The 23302-nt window shown below is 37.5% G+C and overlaps 1 protein-coding gene across 2 annotated transcripts in view; it reads right to left on the reverse strand.

Annotated features, from left to right (window-relative positions):
- Nucleotides 1-506: 506 nt before the first annotated feature.
- Nucleotides 507-23302, reverse strand: part of LOC131064445 (uncharacterized) — a 135072-nt gene continuing 112276 nt past the window's right edge. Inside the window, exons 13-36 of one of the 2 annotated variants that reach the window (XM_057998592.2) lie at nucleotides 21974-23206; nucleotides 20492-21493; nucleotides 19909-20244; nucleotides 19471-19729; nucleotides 19117-19339; nucleotides 18619-19015; nucleotides 18324-18473; nucleotides 17933-18154; nucleotides 17501-17722; nucleotides 15277-15951; nucleotides 14114-14377; nucleotides 13633-13995; nucleotides 12781-13187; nucleotides 12255-12684; nucleotides 10805-12106; nucleotides 10397-10657; nucleotides 9987-10277; nucleotides 9133-9615; nucleotides 6205-6636; nucleotides 5568-5846; nucleotides 1743-2145; nucleotides 1503-1651; nucleotides 1143-1346; nucleotides 507-1041 (exon numbers count right to left, since the gene is read on the reverse strand). In XM_057998592.2, the coding sequence (XP_057854575.2) occupies nucleotides 922-1041; nucleotides 1143-1346; nucleotides 1503-1651; nucleotides 1743-2145; nucleotides 5568-5846; nucleotides 6205-6636; nucleotides 9133-9615; nucleotides 9987-10277; nucleotides 10397-10657; nucleotides 10805-12106; nucleotides 12255-12684; nucleotides 12781-13187; nucleotides 13633-13995; nucleotides 14114-14377; nucleotides 15277-15951; nucleotides 17501-17722; nucleotides 17933-18154; nucleotides 18324-18473; nucleotides 18619-19015; nucleotides 19117-19339; nucleotides 19471-19729; nucleotides 19909-20244; nucleotides 20492-21493; nucleotides 21974-23206 (10107 nt within the window). In that variant the 3' untranslated portion in view covers nucleotides 507-921. Of the gene's footprint in view, nucleotides 1042-1142; nucleotides 1347-1502; nucleotides 1652-1742; nucleotides 2146-5567; nucleotides 5847-6204; nucleotides 6637-9132; nucleotides 9616-9986; nucleotides 10278-10396; nucleotides 10658-10804; nucleotides 12107-12254; nucleotides 12685-12780; nucleotides 13188-13632; nucleotides 13996-14113; nucleotides 14378-15276; nucleotides 15952-17500; nucleotides 17723-17932; nucleotides 18155-18323; nucleotides 18474-18618; nucleotides 19016-19116; nucleotides 19340-19470; nucleotides 19730-19908; nucleotides 20269-20491; nucleotides 21494-21973; nucleotides 23207-23302 lie in introns of both variants that reach the window. The other variant, XM_057998586.2, reaches the window with a different exon arrangement.

A 23302-nucleotide genomic window follows, 5' to 3' on the forward strand; every position in this document is an offset into this window, starting at 1 on the left:
AGGCCACAATCACTAGAAAATTTTCACAATCTTCTGAAAACTTATGGTCTCTTAAGTTCTTTTTCGATATCTACGGCATTTTTTTTTCTCATTTTACCTTTACCCCAAACGCAAGTCCTAATCCTAATCCAATTAAATCCTGAATATTTGAAAAGTCTGTCTTTCCGACCTTGGTTTGTTCACTGAGATTTCGGTTGCCATGCTCTGCACCACGTTGAAACATTTGAAAGCCCAAGCAATAGTTTGTAAGTTTCACAAGGCATTGTGTCCGTAACATGATGGAAGATGGTAAGACATCTTCCAATCCAAGCACCCACCTTTCAAAGTGCTCTTACTCGTATTTTAGATAAAATATATGCACATGTTTTTTCTCGTCAGTTTATATAGGTGCCAAATATTCTGCACAGGCCAAAACGTTTTTAACAAGCCAATGGTTCAATTTTTATTTTTATTTTACTTTTCGGAACCCCACTAGGATGAATCAGTTTAAATACAAAGACACAGAAGAAAAATTTGTAATCGTACAACTGCATTGTATGTCCAGATTATCTTACAAGCTTTCAAATTAAGGCATTACGCCCAGGCATATCAGACATAATACTCATATTATAGTTTTAAACGCAAAAACTTGGTTGAATTAAATTTCAGTCAATATCCTTGTGGTAAGAATATACAATGAACCATAGAGAAACACTATTTACAAGTAAAACTGTATCTGCAGTTTCAATGGTAACAAACTCGTTATAGCGAACAACTTACAATCGTTTAATAAAATGGAATTTGGAACAATATAAATACAGAAAACACTGGAGGCAAAATACAAAAAACTTTACTCCCTAGCCCAAAACATCGGGCACCCAATGAGAATAAGGATGTGACCTGGCAATTCAATTTGTTACCAAGAAACAACTGTACACCCTCTCAAAACCAAGGATGCCATGTTGGATCCATCATACAGAGACTCTTTGGTCGCAAAGCAGCATCCACTAGCTCTGTGACACCCCGTTGCACAGATTGTGGTGGTTCAGTCGCATTCTCCTCCTAAAATTTCAAACAATAAAAACATGAGAAATGTCTGAGGATTTGAAAGATGAAAATGCATTTAAACAGAAGTCTTTTAGGATAGTCATCAATTAAAGAACCTCTTCTGGGAAGCACTGTGGAGCAATCACTTTGACACGACCTATGACTTGCTCAACATTTGTTTTCACTTTTTGCTCAAATTCTACGGGACTGATACCCCCTGCTGCTGCTGGTGCTGATGGCATTCCAGGTGGTCTTCTCCAGGACCATGACAAAAGTTCATCTCTGAAGAACATTGCCAACTGGTGTTGAACATGCTGATTCTGTTTTTAACAAAAATAGATCATTCTGTGTCAGTATATTCTGAAAACTGTTCATATTTTACAACAGCACTTCAAATATGAAAGAAATTATCCTATTGATTTACCAAAAGTACTTACAGACTATCTGAAAATAAAAATACACCAACAATTACCCACCTTTGGTGCAACAATGGATTGTGCAGCTGCACACATAGCAGAAACAAAAAGACCTTCAACACCAAAAGGTGTAAAGAAAGTTTGCAAATTGCGTGTAAGCCTGAAGGGCACTGGCTCGTTAAACTCTATCATACCATTTGCATCATAAGCTGCAAATGCAAATAGCATGTCAGATAAAAGAACTCACAAAACATGTAGAAACACTAAATTATTTTCTTCTGTAACTGCTGATCAACTTACCAGGGTGAAAATCATTTTGAAACACTTTGCCTGTGTTTTTTGCAAATAAAATCTTGTTTGGAGAGCGTCCACCAATTTGCAACATATATGACATGAAACCTGACAATGCTAACTGAATAGCAAACTGCTTTTTGAATGCCCACAAATGATTACAGCTTGGAAGCGTTTTATACATATATTGAGAAAATACATTCTCACTGACAAGGCTTTGTGTTATCTCATTGTATGTATGTAGTCGTAAGTCTGCAACAGCTTCAGGTGGCAGCTGATTCAGAATAGCATGATTCAGACGCTCCTTAAAGTGGGTGATTGGAAGGTCAGCCTCACGGCCATATCTAGCACAATTAATTTCATAAACTTCCCCGAAAGTACTATACATCAGATCATCCTCCACCATGCGAACCTGAATTCAAATGCAACTTAAGCAATTCAGCAAATAATGGAATACACAAACAAAAATATACCTTAAAAACAAGAAACTCTTGAGTGAGCATTTGCATGTTAGAACATCATTACGAGCACAAAAGTTACTTTGAGCATCTGAAAGTCGAAACCACACTGCATTCAGTATTAGCAGTCCCTCAAATAATAGCTAGCAGTTGTACTTCAAGCTAAGGATTGAAGTTCACAAAAAATGGCACTTGTGTTGGCATGTAACTCAGTTATATTATTGCTTTTTAATTATCTATTGGGCAACTCATTTTTTACTGTCCCATTGAACATGTCTCCAAGTATTCTTAGTAACAAAAAAACCAAGTCAAGAAGAGGCAGATGTTTGCACATTTATAATGAGACTCGGAAGAAAAAAAAATCAATGTTGCACAGGATAAAAGACGTGGGACTATAAACAAACACAATAATTATTTAAGTTTAAACATTTAACTTATTGAAGCATTACTCCACAACACTATCCAGTTTTGTGGACTATATATATATACTCAGCTGAGTCCAAGTCTTCAGGACTCTGCAAAGCCGACCCAGCTCTGGACTTGCAGAGTCCTGGAACTTTGATATGTGTGTGTGTGTACATACGTACATACATAAATACATATACATAAATACATACATATATATACTCTTCTATGTGTGTGTGCGCACGTGCATGCATGTGTGTGTGTGTGTATAAATTAGCTACACAGCCATTTTGCTCATGATACATCAATATTTCAAACAGAGAACAATTCTCTGTCATTATTGAACCTCGGAGCATAATAATAAGCCACTTATCAATCGTATTGGAAAATTGGCTCAAACATTGCTAGATACAAATGGAGATGCTCTCAAATATAAAAATTTTAGGTATGCTTTTGGGTTTGATTAGCACTTAAAGGATTACTTTGTGCATACATCAAAGAGGATTACTTCGTGCATACATCAAAGTTGCCTTACATATATCTTGCACAAAGAGGTCCCCATGCACAAGTTTAATGATCTCAATCTTAGAGACAATCCTCACTACAAATCAAAGTTCCCAGACTCAGACTCGGCTCGGACTCGGCCAGGCCGACTCGACTCGTGACTCGGCTATGACTCAGCAACAACTCGGCAATGACTCGGCAAAATAAAAAAACCCTTGAAATCAAGAGATTTTTAACAATTTAAAACTTGTTTCATGCACCAATTATTGAATAAAGCCCAATTATAATGTGTGCTAGCTTGTTATGCCATGAAAGGCATGCTGGTAGAGTATCTACTTGTTTGGGGCTTCTGTTTAGTATTTTCTTTGGCCAAATTGAAATTTTGGGAGCACCAACATGAGACATCATGAACATCTTCACTTGGAAACTGTAAGGAGTGCTTGTGTATGGTAGCATTAAATAGTGTGCTTGTTGAACTTAGGTTTTACCTTGGGACTATAGTTGACCTTGGTCTTTCTTGGACCTCTTAGTTTTTAGGCTATATATATGTTGGATGGAAGGGAGAATTGTGAGGCCAGAAGGGTTTGAAAATATGCTCCTCAGAGACATGTCCCTTGCCAAAAATAACCTTGTGCCCCATGGGGGGATTTTTTGGGATGTGGGGACAGGTAGGAAATGTCCCCAACTCACCCCCTTTTTTCAAAATTTTAAGAAACATCCCTGTTGTGAGGTACTCACACATCGCCCATTGCAAATGAAGACCCCCACTTTTTGCTTTCTAGGGTTAGCTCTTTTAGTTTTGGTGTTGGTCGTTTTAGTGTCTTAGCCTTTGCATTGAAGGGATTGAGTTTCTCAAAGGTCATCAAATTAGGTGGATCTCCTCAAGGTGGAGTGAAGGAGGTTAGGTCAGTTGAGTGATTAGGGGTTATTCAGATCATTCCTAGGGTTTTTGTGTACTATTTGATCACGCTTCATGTTGCTAAATCAAACCTTGGTTGAATGCATAGTGTCCTCCTATGTCCCGTCCCTTACATCAAGGTCAAAGTGAACTTGCCTTAAAAGTCTGGAATGTCATCCTAATCCTGCAATGGCCTGAAATTTGACTAAGTCTGGAAATTTGAAGGATCCTCCAAAAACTAGATTTTGCATTATAACTCATGGAGGTCTGAAACCACTCTCAAACATCCTGACAATATATATGGAATATAATTTAAGTATAAGTTTTCTCTTTCTTATACTTAAATGTTATATTCCATATATGAATCTTGGTGGAGAGACTAACTTGTCAAACAAGTCAAACATTGACCTGTCGTGGCCGAGTCTTGGAGCTTGGACTCGGCAAGTTTTGCCATAACTTGCCTAACTCGCAAGTCAGGCGAGTTATGGTCAAAACTCGCCGAGTCCGAGTCCCGAGTCAGCAAAACTCGTCGAGCTTGGCTCGACTCGCCAACTCGGCAAACTCGCCTGACTCGCGGCAAGTTTGGGAACTCTGCTACAAATTGAGAATCTGCTTCCATTTTCTCTATGACCCAGTGGATCCCACTCAAAAACCCCTCATCACACTTGAAATTTGAGTGGAATTGGAACACTAGACTCAAGAAATATGTAAGAGCATGTGAAGATGATAGTGCCATTACCAATCACTATTATGCCATATGGGATGATGAGCACTTGCATATAAGAGCCTATAAAGATGATCGTGTGAACGAAGGTGTGAATGCTAATTATATATGGGATACTAATTATAAATTTATATGTTAATTTAGTATCACTGTCATAATTGTCATTATCCACACACACACCCTTAAATCACATACACCACATTAGCTGTTATAGAAAATTTGATAAAGCATATATTTATTTCCAAAACGGAGTGACAAATTGGTTTAGCTTAAAATAGCCTTTGCTTATACATTTAGATTGAAAGTTAAAGCAGAAAATATAGTCTTTAAGAAAAAAAAAAGTTTACAAATAAGTCTCCCTCTATTTGGTATACCACAACGTTGCTTTTCACAATCAATGTCACAGGCAATATAAACTTACAATTAAACACTGGTGTAGATAAGCATGATTTTTTAGTAGACATAATTAATATAACCATGGGTAAACTCGCATACTCTCAAACAAGATCTCCAAATTAAGTCATGGTACAGGCTAATATAGGCTAATGCCGATAAGCAACTAAAAAACAAACGTATATCTGCATTTAGAAACCATGGAATTTTTTAGCATCAAACATTTCAACCTGAATCGTGGTTAAAGGGAAAAAAATATGCTTACCTTTTCCACTATTTAACTAGAATAGAATCTCCAAGTTAAATCATAAAAATTTTAAAACAGCATTAAGGCTTGACCTTAAAGACTGTTTTTTTCTTGCTAGGAAGAAGAAAAAAAAATCACACAATTCCCAAATAATTAGGTTCTAAGATTGACCATTAGGTTCAAAGAGGAAGGAAACAAGAAGCACCTGTGGCCAAACAGGTATAATGACTGGGGTATGAAATGCAAGGTGTCTGCGTCTTGACTCCTTATGTTTGTCAAACAACCTGTTTAAGACTCGAAATAATTGCACCATTCGCTCATCACTCCTGGCACTGGGAGTTAGTGAAGTCTGAACAAGAAAATGTTTTTGAGAACCATCAGAGCCAACTATAGTCAATCTACGGAAGCTGCTACCATGTCGACGAACTATGGGCACATCTGCACCAATCCTATCCAACTTTACTGTATGATCAGGTGCAATCTCCTGCAAGAATCGATGGAAGTAAGTAAATGTAACCAAGGACCCAGTACAACAACAGTGTGTGTGTGTGTGTGTGTGTGTGTGTGTGTGTGTGCATATCTACAATGTTGACCATATTCAGATTATTTAGAATGCAAACAAACTTCCAACAAATTTAGATTGAAATTGAAGCTTCATCTACCCCTAATTTTTATTATTCATTCATAAAATGCAATTTGAAGTTGACTTCTAAAACCTTCACACACGTGAAACAAATAAAAACGCATTTTTTATGATAAAAAAAAAGAACATTGCTTTTGCATTCCATAAATATCCCAAACTTTTTTCAAGAAGCTTTAAGATACACAGGAGATATCCACACCTGATCAGCAAAGTACTGTCCTGGAACTTCCACATCAACAACATGAAACTCACGAAGGGCCCTGCTTTCTTCCTCCAGTTTTAAGACAGCAGGCAATCTGTCTTCCACATTTCCTTGTAGAACATTCTTCCAATGTTTCAAACGCTCAGTTAACTCAGAAAGCGTAGATGGAAATGATAATGTACTGTCAGGATCGAGATCATGTTCAAAGTCCCGTTTGTACTCATTCACAAATTCAACATGTTTGTTTACAGTGTCTGCTGAAAAGCAAGCTCTGCAGACACCTGAAAGCTCTTTCTTGAGTGATTGTGGAACCTCCGCTGTTGTAGCAGTAGGATATTTGTAGCATCGGTGCAGCAATGCATGCACTACAGCAAGCAGTCTCTCTTCAGGCAAAGGAACAAATCTTGAACCAATTTCTGTTAGGAACACCTGCAAAACCATGCTTCTCAATAAGGAATTATATCAATAAAGAAGAAAAAGTCTGGAAAACAAACAGTGAGCATGCAAGTAAAACATATGAAATGGTAAAGAGATACAATGACAAACCAAATCAAATGGATAAAAATTGCAGGTCCATAAGGCATCATTTACCCCTAGTAGTCCAAATATAATAGGCAGAAAAAAGTACCAAAAAGCAAGCATTAAGATTACAGAAGGCGTAGGAATGCGCAAGTTAACAAAAATGGTTTTAGCAGGAAATAGTCATAAATTATCCAACAACAATGCATGACATGACAGTTTTATAGCAAATGGAAGACAATTGGAGATCAAACAGGTAACGGAGATAAATTATTGAGAGGCTGAATTGAAGAACAGATAATGCTGTAGATGGCCCCAGTATAATTGTGAGGGAGTACAAAGTGGAGGTTGATATGTTTAAAGTTTTGCATGCAAGAATAGGCTATGCGGCAGGGAATGGTCGATAGTTCCTCTATATGCACAAACCCACAGGCAGGAAAGGCAAGGTTGGTCGGTATGCAAGAGTGGTGCTAGCACAAGTGGTTATGAAATGAACAGCATAATCACTCATGAAAAGCAGGCAGGAAAAAGGTGGCTCGGCTTAGAGACTTAGTACTATAAGTAAAGCCACAATGAAGGCTTTGCCCATTGCAGGACAAGAGAGTTCATTAGGAATCCACTGGAAATCTCATTCCTATCATGAGTCATCTATCTCCCACACAAAAAGTTTAGTTTCCAGTTTCCAAATATGGTCTCCATCCAAGCTAATGATGACAGCTTGGAGGTACTTGTGCGGACCATCTGTACAGATTTAGCTCTTAAGACTCTTCTGATTTCGATTATTGGCATCACCTATTATTTTAGCATGTTTTTTACTATATGTTGTTAAAACAGATATCTCAGTCTCTGGTGAACCCTACATCATGTTCTGCTGCCTCCTACAATTTTTAATTTATAATCCATATTTTTTCTGGCATTTTTTGCATCATACTTTTTACCAAGTGGCATATCCTCTTTAAAAAACCTATCATTTGATCAAAAAAACAAAGGCCTTATATAATCATAACAATCCATTTTGGAAGATAACTAACCTTCAGAATCATGCTACAAATGGATTTAAAGCTAGCCAAATACTCACACAACTCGAATAATATTCCTAGTAGTTGACCTTCAAACTCACCAAGTTGCAGGGCCACGTCTCGGTGAGTCTGCCACATCGACTTGTAATATGCTACAGACCAGTAGACCATTGAACACAAAAAAAAACACTAAAAGGGTGAGCTTTTGGTCTTTTTATGCAAATCCGACAATGCAATTTCCTCACGCAGCATTTGAAAATTTGTTTGAAGTGGATTTGAGGAGTGAATTTCTGGAATTTCGGGATTCCAGGTCAGAACTTTTTCTTTTTGCTTTTTTTCCAAGCATTGGATTCAGTTTTCATTAGCTTTAGCAATGATTTAAGTTATTATTTATGAACAAAAATGTTGAACTTTTTACTAGTTAGGATTTATCAAATTATAGCAAATAAAACCTTTACAGACTAGATCATAATTGATGTGCAAGACATTCCTATTACTGCACAAGAATTTCCAGTCGCTGCAGAAGACATCCTATTGCTAAGCAAAGTGAATGTCTTTTTTGTGCAAGTATCTTTCTTCCCACATAAGGCATTCCTTTGGCTGCACAAAAAATCAGTCACACCTAGCACCCCTTGGCTGTGCAACCTAAGATCCTTTGCACAAGCATTCATTTTGTACTTAAATTTGCATTCAAATCTAATAGAAAACACTTCCACAACATTCTACAGACACATTTGAAACATTTTATAACTGTCTATTGCACTAAATTTATGCTTTTAAGAAATCAAAGTATCTTTCAAGTTGTCGAGATTTTCTGAATTTTTTGTTGAAATGCAGAGTCCAGTTCAAATTTGGGTCTACCAGATTTTTTAATTATGATTTTGCCAATAGTTAAAACCAAAGAAGCATAAATCAGGAAAAAATCGGATTAATCGGGAAAAATCGTGAAACTTTTCGAATGCCGAATTTTTGCCCCAAAAAATCACAATAGGACAATGTGATCAGAAATGCAGCAGTCTAAAAAGTTGACAATACAGAGTAAGGACACTCAGATGTATACAGTAAGGGCGCAGGAACTGATTAATAGAAAAAGTAATAAAATTTAAATCATGTGCACTATACATTACCAACAGGAGATAATGTCAGTTTGATGGGATATATAAGGAAATGATTCACAATCATGAAAGAATTCCTCTGTACTTCTAAAAGATAGTCAAAACCTCCAAAAAGGTACAAATCATTTCCAGGCATCCATACCAAATCTGAAAGAAAAGCAAGAACACTAACGGAGTGTTTCTATTCTTTAAAAACGACTGTCTACAAACTGAATAGAGAGAGACAAAAGATATGAACTGAAGATGGTGGTATTCTTCACTGGGAAACAAACCTCAAGCTCACTCGCTAAATTTGTGTGCTTGCTCCTCAAAGCCTCCATAACATCCTTTGCCGCATCGAATGCTGTCACTGCTGAAGCTCCCCAGCTAAGCCCAGCATTACGCCTTATCCCAGCTTGAGTATCATTCACACTTGCAGAATTTGTCTGAGATGATTCAGACCCTACAGGAACATTCCCATCAATTGTTGGTGCTTTATCTGATTCTTGTGTTTGTGTATTTGTACTATCATGAGGCACAGACAAAATCCCCCCCTGTGTAACTTGACTATTTGCAACATCTGAAGGCAGGTTACTTGCATTCGGATTTGAAGTTATTGGATTACTTTCCACTGAATTTAGAGAAGCTGAACTAGCAACAGATGCACTTATCTGTTGAACTCGCTGCTGAGCAACTGCAGCTCCTCTTACCAATTCTGATTTGTTGGCAACATCACGACGTTCTAACAAATATGTCCGCAACCAATAATAGAGTGCCTAAAAATATAACAGTGCATGACCAGTTCAAAAGACTAGCAGAAATATAAGAATTTGGCCACTTAAAATAAAGATTGCAATATAGTAAACCAGAGATATAGCATCACTCTATTCCACAATTTTATATCAAAACTAAATGATCACTATGGAAAGCAGGAAGAACCACAATTAAAAAGTTAATTTCAGCAGTCAATGCTTTGCTATTTCCACTCACCTCTTTGCATGAGAATGCTATGTGACGAGATGCTTACAACAATTATGAATTAAACAACTGCTGCCACATATATTATGTCCTATAAATTATGGAACCAGCTTAAAGCACTTAACACAAGCAAAGAGTTAATATTTCAAACCTAGATTTATCTACAAACCTGTGGATATACTGTAGCTACTTTGAGAAGAACAAGCTTGCAATGAGCTGCCTCAGGTCTCTGCAAAGAAAGGAGTAACTGGGGTATCCATGAAAGCCAGACCCAGTGAGGTATGTGGTCCAAGTACTTGTCAAATGCCTTTCCCACGGGCTCATTTGAGGTGTCAAAGCTCAACAAATATAGAACACGAGCCAAGTGATTTCTAGCACTTGATACACCATGCTTAATACCCTGAAGAAAGGAGTTCACTGCATATTCCAGCCAGATATCTTCATTTGTCTCCTGATAGACCTACAGTCAGAGTCAAAACATCACTTTACATCAGAACCTGGCGCAGAAAAACTCATCAACTAATTGTCACATTACCAAATGGATAATGGTTCTAAACTTCTAAGGGAAAAAAGAAATACTTTGTCACAATAATTGCCCCAGCTTATCCATCCTTTTGATAAATTCTTGAAGAGACTGATGGCACTCGAATATGCATGATTAGCACCATCTCCCTCACCCAGTTTCTGCAAAAATTCCCCCTTAAGCCGGAAGATCTCTGCCTTATGCTGAACAGGAAAATATTCCAGATTGGTATTGCTAATCAAGTTGATACCATTCACTAATTCACCTCTCATTTCCAAATAGGCTTTCGCTTGCTCTCTTATCTTCACAAATGCTTCCTGTAAATCCATTTGAAAACCCATGATCTTAGGGATTTAAATTTAATATGGCAATGAAACTAAACAATTAATAAATTAGCAAAATACTTTGTGTAAAATTTACTTCAACATGATAGAGAAGTAATAGATTTGACAGTTGGAACTCACTTGAACTTCCATGGTTGCAAAGCCATACATTTTGTTGAGCACAGCTACACAGACATCAAAAAGTCCTTGCTTGCGGGCAACACGAGCAAGCTTGTTGACACTCCATGCCTTATCCCGATATCCAAGTTGATGAAGCTGAGGGTTAGTATTTGAAAAATCTTTGAATGCATTAATTACAGTGTTGTACATGTGATTCCTCCACTGCAGCAAATCATACCAGACAGACAAATTATCCCACTCATTAGGTATCCTTAGTCTCCAAGTTTCAAGAATATCTTTAAGGTCCACATAGCTACCATGAACACCTCCAAGAGGGGCAGCTGCAACAAGTTGCTTGTTTCCGTTTCCGATTTCTACAAGAACTCTTGCTGATTCTTGAAGCTCTACCAATTGCTGGAATTGTTGCAACAAAGGCACATGAGATTGTACAGACATTTCAGGCAGTTGCCACCACTGATATAACGCTAGATCAACTCCTTGGACAACCCTACTATCAGCTTCGCTCACTCCAGTAATACTACCATCATGAAGAGCCAAATATGCCTGTACTATCCGAAATTTTGTCGTATCTTCAACTTGCGCCTTTGGAAACACATTCTCCTTCAAAAAACTCCATTCAGGAATCTTCCAGAGGCAGTCAAGTAATATTTCATAGTTCTCCACAGTTTTACCAAAATCTGCCAGAACTTCCCATTGATTCAATTGCCGTGCACAAGATATCCATTGTTCTTCCCAAAGACACATTTCAGCCTTAGGAATATTGTTATTGTATGTACCTTGAGTCGCTTTACTCATAGCCTGGTAGAAAAGATCTTGAGCACGTTGCCAGTAACCATGTTGGACCAGGGATAGGCCTGCTCTTGTTTCAGCAGTAATTGGCCTTTTTTTCCATAAACCATAACGTACATCTTCCTCATTCAGCATACGATATAGTTCCGCCAGAGCTTCTGAGCACCGTGTTTCATGAGGAAATAGCATGACGTGGCTTTCCAACAAAGAAACAGCTATGTGCCATGCGTTGTATGTTTTACCAAGAAACTTGATAAGCTCACTTGGTATTTTAGGCTGAGGCTGACTCAATGACAAGCCTTCTAGCAGTGCTTGTACTACATTTGGCCTCTTATCTTGCTGTTTGCTGTGATAGTCCTTTGACAATAGGGTAATCATTGGTTTAGCCAGTGTAACTTGCTCTTCTTTTTGCAGTGTAGCCCATACAATTGGAAATACTAACACCCACATATGGTATGCAACATTTGCATCTGTGTGAGCAAGTTCTCTTAAAGGAGTCACAAGATCAGCAACCTGAAACAATACATCTTATTAGAGACCATGCTATAAATCAGTTAAGTTCACAATCGGGGAACTCACAACGAAACAAAGTCAGACATGTATTTTCCATAACATCTGTAAGTGGGGATAACTTCATAATTGGAGAAACTTAGAAACAAACCTGAAGCTTGCTTATCTCATTCAAAAATTTAGAATGCCTGGTCACAAGACCATTAAATGTAAGAGGAGTCCCGTCTGGCTCTTCTGGAGCATCACCTAATTGTTGTTGTGCCCCAACACGTTCTAGAACACTACTTGAAGCTATTAGGGGAGGCACCTGTGCTGAATTTGGAGCAAGTGTAATTGGCTCGTGCTCTACTAAGATTGCTAGAAGAAGATCTAAACCCTGTTTTAGCCAGAAGCAATCGCTCAAAGCTTCCCATTCCTGTGTTTGTATTATATATTGTAATCGTGTGAACAATGTCTTTCCAAGAGAATCATGATAAAGCGCAAAGAATTTTTGTCGCATCTCAGGATCCTTTGCTCTTAAACCCAACATATATTGCCTTTCCACCTTCTGAAATACTTCCTGCCGTAGAGGCAGTGGATACCTAAAAAGAGAATCACACGTATTAGCAAAATAACTAATAGGTTCTCCTATTTATGAAAGGTATACAATGTATGGAAGGAAGACATCAATCACTCACTTGGTCGAGTCTGAACAGAGTCGATAAAGTAAATTGAGGTATTTTCCATCCCACTCTTCCACAAATGCTGGTGAAAGATTCTGTCTATCTACTTGTGATAGCTTTTGCAAGTACATGATTATATCCTTGTTATGTACAGCATTAGGAGTCCCAGAAGTAGATGACCTGAAGTCATTTTCAATCCAATCTTTTATTATATCAAGTATTGCAAGGAGGACACTAGCATCTGTGCCTTTCTCAGACAGTATAGCTTGCAATATCTGCATAGTCAAGCGCTTGCATTCAGGTACAAGCATTACTCTTCCACTGATGAGTTTGAGTATTGACTTCAAATTCGATGTTACAGCACCAAGGTCATTCATCAAACGTGTAGTCGCAGATGCAGATTCAGTATCCATTCTTTGACCCTGTAGTTACAAAAGAAAAATAGTTATGTTTCAAGGCAAAACCGAAGATGAAAAATAATACATTACAAAGTATGTTTTGTTTCAAAATAAAATGGGAATAATTGCTCTCGCATGACACGGCACACAAAGATAAGGGGAGGAAGACTTTATTTTTAGCAGAGATAATAGCCAAAAGGAAGTATGTGAAAATGTAATCAAGAAGACTAAAAATATATTTACTTATATAGGAAAATAGATAATGTTGCATTACTTAGGCCAGTTTATACGAGCCATAATACACATGACAGAGAAAATGTAATCAACAACACTACCAATATTTTAGTAAAGAATGTTGCATCACTTAGACCAGCTCATAAGAACCATAATACTCAAAGAAATGGAATACATGAAGAAGTGAAAAATCTTAACAACAAAACTAAAAGAATTAGGAAAGGAGTTAGCATACTTGTTTTGCAATGGTGCCAGTAATTGTTCCCATCTCCCTCATGAAACGTTGAAGAACACGAACTAAAGGCATCAAAAAAGGGTCTATAAAAGTTTTCTGCCCCTCAGCAAGCGTCTTTATAACAGAAAGTGCAAAACTTATCATTGAATTAGCTGAGCTTGTCTCAAGTGATATTTGAGGTGCAGTAACTGCTAAAAGATGTTTCTCTATCAATTCTTCAACCTTGGAGTGCAATGTTCTAATATCCTGTGGTGCATTCATACTCATAGCATCTACGGGAAATGCATCAAAGACCATTTTTAACAGTGTGCATAACGACTTCCCTATATCCAAAAGCTTGCTGTTAAAACAAGGCTCAAGTAACTGCAAAACAACAGTAAAAGATAACTATAAGTAAATAACATTCAAAATGAAGATTTAAATCACAATAATGTGTGTAAATAGGATGTTACTGTAAAACATCTGAATTTTTTGCACATACTTGAGTTATCTGTTGAACATTATTTCGAATGAATAGGTGTGGCTGCTTTTCTAACACCTTATTCATGACATCAAGGCCCTGTGCTAAAGCTGTTGAAGGATCTTTGCTTTGCCCTGAGGGCTGTAAACTGCTGAGTAATTTTTCCAAATAATTGAACTTTATATTAGCCGTAGGCCAAACCTCTAATGCCTGAGATAGGAGCTCCAAAGCCTGTTTATACATTGCAGACATTTCTTTGTCCTTAGGTTCTGTTACCAATGCCACCTGCATGTTATTACACAAAATAGCATTTAGATATCACAGATCAGTGTTGGTCAAGAAAATTATGCAATACACACTATTCCCACCCCATGTGAAAATATATAAATATAGCACTCAAACTTTCCAAAAGAAAAGTAGCATGAAAATATTCACATTTAACAACATACTGTACTCTGACTAAGCCTCACACAGGTTTCTGAAAGTAATACTTGACACAAGCATAACCATAGTGTTTCCAAATCTCTCTGGAACTCGTAGTTAATTCAACCATACAAGACTATAACTTACTAATCACTACTCCTACAGAAGTGCATTATAAAACAAGAAAGCACAACCTTGTGTGTTTGGGGCCACGGTGCCACTTATAAAAATTAAAATCATTAAATAAAATAGTCAGATAATCATCTATCACATATTTGTTTAAACCAACCAAAGTTAAAATCACATCATCACATAAATCACAAAATACAGTATTGACTACAAAATTAACCTTTTAAGGAACATTTGTAATTAAACGACTGAACAAAACCTTTGATAACTGTGCCATTGCCAATCTTCCCAACATAGAAAGGCTGTCAAGAACATTGTTGAAATAGATCCATAAATTACTACAATATGCTAATTTTAAACCTTTCAGAAGATGGAAATCAGGCAAGTCAATGCATTATGTTTGTTTCCATTATATTGACAAAACACCATCTTTATAACCTTAACACACAAAAGTGCAGGAGTCAAAAATTTCTTTCAAATTACTTGATAACAATGAAACTTAAAAAACTCTGCAGATATTCATGTTTTAAAATATGAAGAAAACATTGTAAACACAGATTCTTCAAATATTTGTTGTGCATGCCACTACCCTGAAATACAATGTAATCATAAAATATGTGACAGATCCTTACCCTTATGAGAAAATTAATAATCATTTCTTCCATTGCAGCATTTGGCTTGTACTCTTCATCTGGTTGACCAGCTGCACCAGGTGTACCAATATTTTGTATGGAAGTGCCACTTGGAGACATCACACCCAATGAGGGTAGACCACTTTCAGCTTTAACCCGTTTAGCCAAATCATCTGAAAATCCTGAAGCATCAGATGAGCGTTTCACATTTGTTGCTGCTGCAGACAAGTCGCCATCTGCAGCTGAAGTTGAAGTTGACATATCTGCAGGTTGTACATTTCCTTCTGTGTCAGAAACCATCTTTGCTTCTGCTTGACGTTGTTTCTCCCACCCTACAACAAGCCCAGCAAGCTCTATAGCAAGACGCCTATTTTCAGGGGGAGTATTCTGGGGGAGTCCAAGACGACTCAGTGAATTTACCATTTGTGGCACAAACTGGGCTCGACAGCTGTAAAATAGATCTGAATGCCGAACAATGAGCTGGAAAATATGAATCAAGTTAGGCACTGAATGCCCCTCTTCAACTAGGATTTTCCTTGTGTAACGAATCCATATAGGTATCTTAGAGTCACCCGGTGGCAACCTTCGTGGAAGTGCTGGCATGAGAATATCAAGAGCTTGCTTCACTAGCACCTTATTTTCTGGCTGGCAAGTTCTTAAAAGAGCAACAAATACCTGCCACACTTGAAAATTTAGTTACAACAATCATTCTAGTTCAATGCCAAACCATCACACTCTCTTGTTTTATTTTTACCTTTCAACATGAGCATGGTTCACCTATCACAATGAAGCCATTAATACTGCCCAAATTAATATGAGCATTGCAAATGTAGATAGCATACAATCTAGGAAAATTAAATGAACCAAACTATAAACAAAATATTTCAAGGTAAATTCTTCTTTAAAAAGCTCATTCCAAACCTTAGATCCACCCAGGCAAGATGCTAGTTTCCACTCTTCATTCTCTCAAATCTGCTAATTGTTTCAACTTTCAGGCTTCAGCCCTTTGGTTTCCACATCTATGTCCATTTCATTTCCATCTTGTTTCTATGCTCTATCAAATTAATGTCAATATCTTAAGCCTTTGAAACCATCAGAATTATAACCTTTTGCATGCCTCACACATTTCATGTTAAACCTTTCCCACAAGGATGACCACAACTTTGATTCGGACATAACCATCATTCCAAACCCATAAAGTACAATACTCTATTATGGCTAAAGAAAGTAAGAATATGTGTGCATTTCAACAGCCCATGGTCAACACAATACTGGAGTTACCAAGTACTAAGATTAAATCAATAGAACGCAAGTTTCTATGGTCCCATTCCCAGTCTAGCGTACATCAAAGAATATTATTAGACGGCTATTTTTTGACCTATTGTATACCACTTCTCTTGTATTTTGCATTGTGAAAGAAGTTAGAGAGATTTGACCACCAAGATCATAGGAAAATATAGCGACTACATTGCTTTTAATTTCGCCATGACTATTTTCTAGATATCACAGATTTAGAAATTTTAAATTTTGGCCCTATTCTGTAACTCGTAGCCATTAACTTATATTACATATACTCAAGTTTCACATCTGCATTAATTAATATTAATACAATGTCCACAAGCAATTGAATGTCCTGGAATTGAGAATAAAAACACAAGACTATGGAAGCTAGCAAAGTCACACCTGTGATAAGATATGGCAAGGATGCTATGACAACTCTATTAAAGAGTTTTACATCAATCATGCTGTGTTTCTGTAAACTGTGGAACTTGCAAGAGACAAGTGATGAGTACAATTAAACAAAGCTTAGTCATTTCAGACAAGGTAAAACTCAGAACCTTTGAAATTCCAGCTGGACTTTATGGAGATATGTTGCCTGCTAGTGGCTCTTTAATCTTTCAGATTGGGATGAACTACAAGTTTCTCTTCTATATCATCTAAGTATGTGGCATATATCTTGCCACACCACACTGATTCCAGGACTTTGAGATTTTTTTTGAAAGTGGTCACATTAACCAGTTTGTGGTTCCATTTAGAAGCCCTGACCCTCTGTTTATATTTGCTAGGAAACCAGAATTATCTGACCTACCATTGCAAAATGCAACTAGAATAGACTTGCAATTTCTATCCAGGAAAGCATAAATGTAAAGCTATGATGGCACTATTTAAAATCATACAGATTAGTTCATATACTACAAGAATTGCATTCAAATGCATGCTCTACCTGAAGTATGATTTTCTCCGGAGCTTGATAAGCTTCAAGGAAATGACAAACATTGACAAATGCCCACTGTCTGCTGGCACTATCTTCTCTCTTGAGATGATTCCACCCAAACTTGATAAGTTCTTTGCGATGGTGCACAAGATCATTTGGGAGATGCTTTAGTAATAAAGTTGCAAGCTGCAAAAGCTCTATCCTCAAAGGTTCATCATATTCTGCACTTACCTAGAAATGTGGATAAACAATGCAAGATACCATCAACAAAGTCACAGCAAAGAAAAACATATTCTACAAACAATATTTATTGAACAAGCAACCCTATCAAAACTTCTGTCTTACAAGCCAATCTCAGAAACAGTAAGAAAATAAGCTCCCAGTGTTATTGTTATAACATCAAAAAGGGTATCACTCAAAAGAAGTGACTTCAAAACATACCTCTTCAGGTGGATCAAGCAGTTTTTCAACAATTGTCTTTATAATAGAAGAGTCAACCACATCCCAACTCTGACCATTTTGAAAAGCATGGGCAAGCATTGGCAGAATCAACATTTGCATGGCAACCACTAAATGATCCTGTGTTAGTTCCTTTGACTGAAACAGACGTAGAAAATGCACCAGAAGTGCCTTCTTCATTTGTGGGGTGTATCCCTCTGCAACCTGCTTCAACGAGTGTTTAGTGACTCAACTGTGTGTATAAGATGCAGCTTGCCAGCAGACAATAACACACTACCATCTGTTTTTTATATTTACCTACTATATATAGAGCTCACTTCCAACAAATATTTATCAGAAATTAAACAAGCCCAAACAGGAATAATGAACAAACCTCAATCATGTAAAATTCTTTTAAGAATGTGTAGTCAATGCGAGTTCTGACCAAGAAAATTGATAACATATCAAACAGAACCCCAACTTCAGTTTTATCATGCCTTAGATAATTCAGAAAACACTTGACAAGCCTCTTGCTCTCTTTGACCTACCAACACGAGAAATGATATTTTATTGAGATCATATTCCAAATGTCACCATAGAGATAAACTGTTACCAAGGACCAACTACTCAAAGATCATATGCTGAAAATTAATTTTAAGAGAAGATAGCATAGAAGAAACAATTCATACTTGGTCCAAGCTAAGACCCCGCTCATTGCGTATGCGAGCTTCTCTCGAAGTTGACTTCCACACAATAACTAAAGCATCAAAAACAGCACGATTGTTACACAGCCAATCAGGCATCAACTTAACCAAAACTGATACCAGTGATAGTCCATGGAAATGAGCATCTGTCATCTCGCCCGTACTAGCACCTCCAGTGGATTGCACACCACCTAAATTCTCATTTACAGAGGACACTAAAGCATCACCACTATTCGCTGCAGATGGTAATACACTGGAGGCAGCAGTCTCATCTGGCTTTTCTATAACCTGAGGAAATGCATTGGCAATTATCTTTTTCGGTGACTTTGCAAGCTCCTCTCTTAAGGGTTGTCCCGTTTCTGATCTGATGATATTCATAAATCTAATATCCAGCAAAGGGAAACAACACACTTTTTCAGGTTCTAATTGCATCATCTCAAAAAAGGCACCAAATTACTTACTAAACATTTTATGAAAACCAACCTTCTAAAATATTTAGGCTGATTCAATCGAGCAAGAAAATAATCCACTGCATCTGTTGCATAGCGATTTAAAAACTTAGTCAGTGGAAGACGATAAGGACTATTTAGCTCACTGTACACTTGACCTTGGGGAAGAGCTGCTTCCAAATCCATAATAATTTGCACGAGTTCATCCAAGAACTTAGATGCTGCAGATGGCAGAAGATGAAAAAGCTCTATGATTGCTGCAAAACAGGAAAAAACATGATTTAACTCTAGATGATTCAAATGACTAGGAAAAGCCTCCAGGATCTAGTATGTTCTGCAAAACAAAAGATTTTAACTGAACAGAATATTTATGAAAAAATTCATATACCTGCAGCAATTTTTGGCTCCTCGCCAGCTTTCCAAGCTTTCTGAGTCTGTGCAAGTTTTTCTGGTTCTTGCCACTTCTTCAGGTGGTCTAAAAGCTTACAACCCAGAGTCACATTGAACCAATTTGATAGAAGTTCAAGTAATCGAGCTAAACCTTGTAAAAGGGGCATTGTAAGGCTTTTGGTATGAGCCAAATTTACCAATATTGGCCTAAGGCTGTTTTGTAAGAGATCTTTGGGCATTTTTTGTTGCTGTATAACCTACACATAAAAAACAACAATCCAAACTCAGTACTCTACTAAACTTTTAGTTTGTTAAAATTCCAAAACATGCACAATTTCCTATAAAACAAAGTACACTTTTTAATTTTATCTCAGATATTTACACATTGCCACCCTCTGAAAAAGCATGTAGACAACAAAAATAATATACATATAACCTGACGAAGTCCCTCCTTTGCTACAGCAACAATTTCAGGAGTCCGACAAGTGAGTGACTTGAAGAACATTGAAATTATGCGGGATCGTAAATCTGTGTGATTTGGAGTTTTAAAATCAGCCCATGCCATGGCCGTACAAAGAAGCTCAATACATGCCGTTCGAAGCTTAGTCAATGTTACAGCCAACTTTGGGTTCATGAATTTCCCAATTAAGACAGTCTCATCTGCCTCAGCTATTTGCAATGCTTCTTGCAAGATGTTTACAAGCTCTTGAGTCATCTTTAGGAGTGGAGGACGTAAGGCAAGGCAAAAGTTCAATGCCATTACAGTTCCTACCTGCCTCAATAAAACATTCATTGCCTATAAAAAGCAATATATATAAAATTTATTAAGGAACTGAAATAAGAATCAATTCAAGACAGTTTTAAAACATCTTAATGTAAACATATTTTTATTATAGCCCTTTTTCTAGAATTAAATGTACATCAGTCTTCCACAAGATCGTTCTCGAGGGTTGGCATTAAAATATCTTTAATGCAAAATAAGTTATTACACATTTCAATACAATATGTAACCAATTTACCTGTTGTTCAATGTGCTTACTACGAAGAGGACGCATAATAAGAGGTTGCAAAAGTGGTTGATATAGGGGCTCAAGTAACTCTGAAACCTCACTACCTGTTCTGCTGGCAAGCAATGCTAGGCATGACTGCACATTCTTTCTCACAATAAGTGTTGCATTTGGATTGAATAGCTCTGCTGCAAGAAAATCTACAACTCCTTGGAAACTCTGCCTACGTGGCTCACTGTTAGCCTCATCAACATTATTCACAACCCTTAGAACCTGCGTAAGTACTTGACTTGTCTCCTCTTGCTCCTTATGTGCATGCTGAGGAAGCCTCTTCAACACATATACTAGACAACGAACTGCACGGACTTGAAAAAGACACAAAGTTTCAACAGTAGCTTTACCAACCAAAGCTCCAAGACCCATCACCCCACCCATCTGAGCTTGCCATGTACTTCCATAGCAACAATGTAAAAGTCGAGGAAGCAGCTGCTCAAATACAGGAATCCGAACACCTGGAGGTGGCGAGTAGACTGGATTCATAGATGGGCTTGAGACCATCATGGGAGTACCAGGTGTTCCCACACGGCTTGGAGTCAGTACTCCAGTATGTTTGGTGCGAGCAAGAAATAGAAGTGTTTCAGCAAAAATATTGAGCCCATTCAAAGCAGCTTTTGCATGTGCTCTGTTTTCATCTGCAAGAACATCAACTAATGCATCTAAGAATATCAAAGGATCTAACTCTTTCAAACTGGCATGGGAAGAACTCCTTGACTTAGAACTTGATCCCCCAGTTCCTGTCGTACTCACAAGTTGACCAGTTGCTACTGATGGAGCAGGTGGTGATGAATCCACATGAAATATCATAGCAAAATGACGACATATATTGGGAACAAAATCATCCTTTGGATCTTGAAGTTCAGGCTCTGCACTAGCTGCAATAACAGTCATCAAAAGAACCTTGAACACAGATCTTTCTGCCATCAGTTGTGTCTTTGTTTTCACCCCTAGGTCACCCTGCAAACCAAAACAATTTATTATGTTAATTCCATAGCTCAAACTTGCATACTATTTAGTGCCTTGGATAATCAGTAAGGGTCCATTTGGTGCAATCAATCTTTAAACCACCGACACATATAAGGTGTCTTTCATTACATAAATACATTTGCTAGACATACTGCCAATTTTGTTTTCTGAAACTTAATTAATAAAAAAAACAATATATTTCATCAAGTATCACAACAGAAAATTCAAATAAATACGTATAAAAAAGCTGTCGATGCCCAATGGAATAATGATCCAGTAAGAAAGAATCAAACAATGTGCGTGGTATGAATGTTAATGTATTCTAGCTTTATTTTTCTTAGAATTTAATTTATACTAAATAACACAACATTCTAGAAAGAAAATTATTCAATCATGTAAGCTTGGGCCTTAATTGTAAACAAAAAGATGTTATCAAACAACATCAAAAAAGAATATTAGACTTTGCAAAACCTTCATATTTGATGTCTCAGTCCTGCGCCTTGAGGGATCAATTGGTGAAATCAGCATCGAACTCAGAAGTCCTGGAGTGACCCCTTCCCCAGCTATATTTCCCTTGAGATTTAAAACAGATGCCAAACAGACCCGCAGAAGCTTCAGAGCATGCCTTCTGTAAAAAGCATCCACACTCGATCTATTTTGCATAACAGCTGCTATGGCAAGGTAGATGCATCTATCCAAAGGCACCAGAAATGATGGGGATGGCTCAAATGTCAAAATAAGTCTTAAACCATGTTCAGGGTTTTCTTTGCACTCAAGAGCTAAAGGCTCTTTCAAAAACCTTCTGTTTCTACCACCCAGTTTACCAAGAAGTTGCAAGGCTTTCGCTCCCCAGGGATAAGGCTTCGGTCGGAGATGAGACCACAGAGTTAAGATTACTTCTGACATAACATTTGCCATACTAGGCTCCAAAAACTCTGGATTGAGGCTATCAATCCAGAATTCAAGTGTCCTTAAACCTAAGCCTATAAGTTCATCACTTCCTTTCAATGCCAGGACCAATGGCTTCATAAGACGTGGGAGATGTGGAAGTAAAGAACTTAAGCGAGCAGGCAATGTTAGACAAAGCTCAAGAACAAGGTCTATCATATCAACTCCAGTTGGACCCTCCACCATAGCCAAAAGCATGTTAAGGCAAGGTTGCAGAGTAGAGATAAACTCTCTAAACAACATTTCAAATTTCCCTCCTGAAAGAGCACGAAACATTGAACGAAGCAGTTGCATGTATCCATGAGGTTTGTCTATCTCGGTAGCATTCTTCATACATACTTCCATGATAGTTGATACATGTGGCTGTAATACACGCTCACAATCTGTCGGAGATTTAGCAACCGCAACAAACAAAAGTCGGAACAACTGTAGCACAAGTTTTGATGCAGGGGTATCTGACTGCTTTAGAACATCAAGTTTGGTACTAACTAGAAAATTCACAAGAACATCTGCAAAATAACGTACAACCTTGGGCGTCTGAAGAAGGGTAGTAAATATAAGCAACAACTGGTTGTTGTTAAGCATGCACTCAAAAAGATGTTGCATGCACATAGCAAACATATCCATTAGGTTTCTAGGTTCCATTGATGTAAAAACTTGGGAGAAGTACTGTAGCATTTCTCTCTCTTCATCCTTTTCCTTGAATATTGAGAGGCAAAGCACCCCACTTTTTAATACCCCTGAGGCAAGCCGTACCTGTTCAATAAAGAATGTAAACATCTTAGTGTGAAATTTCTTTTCACATTATACTAAACAATTTTCTTGAAGAAAACGAAATGTGGCATAATAAAT

The sequence above is a fragment of the Cryptomeria japonica genome, chromosome 1, assembly GCF_030272615.1.
Source record: "Cryptomeria japonica chromosome 1, Sugi_1.0, whole genome shotgun sequence".
Taxonomy (NCBI): domain Eukaryota; kingdom Viridiplantae; phylum Streptophyta; class Pinopsida; order Cupressales; family Cupressaceae; genus Cryptomeria; species Cryptomeria japonica.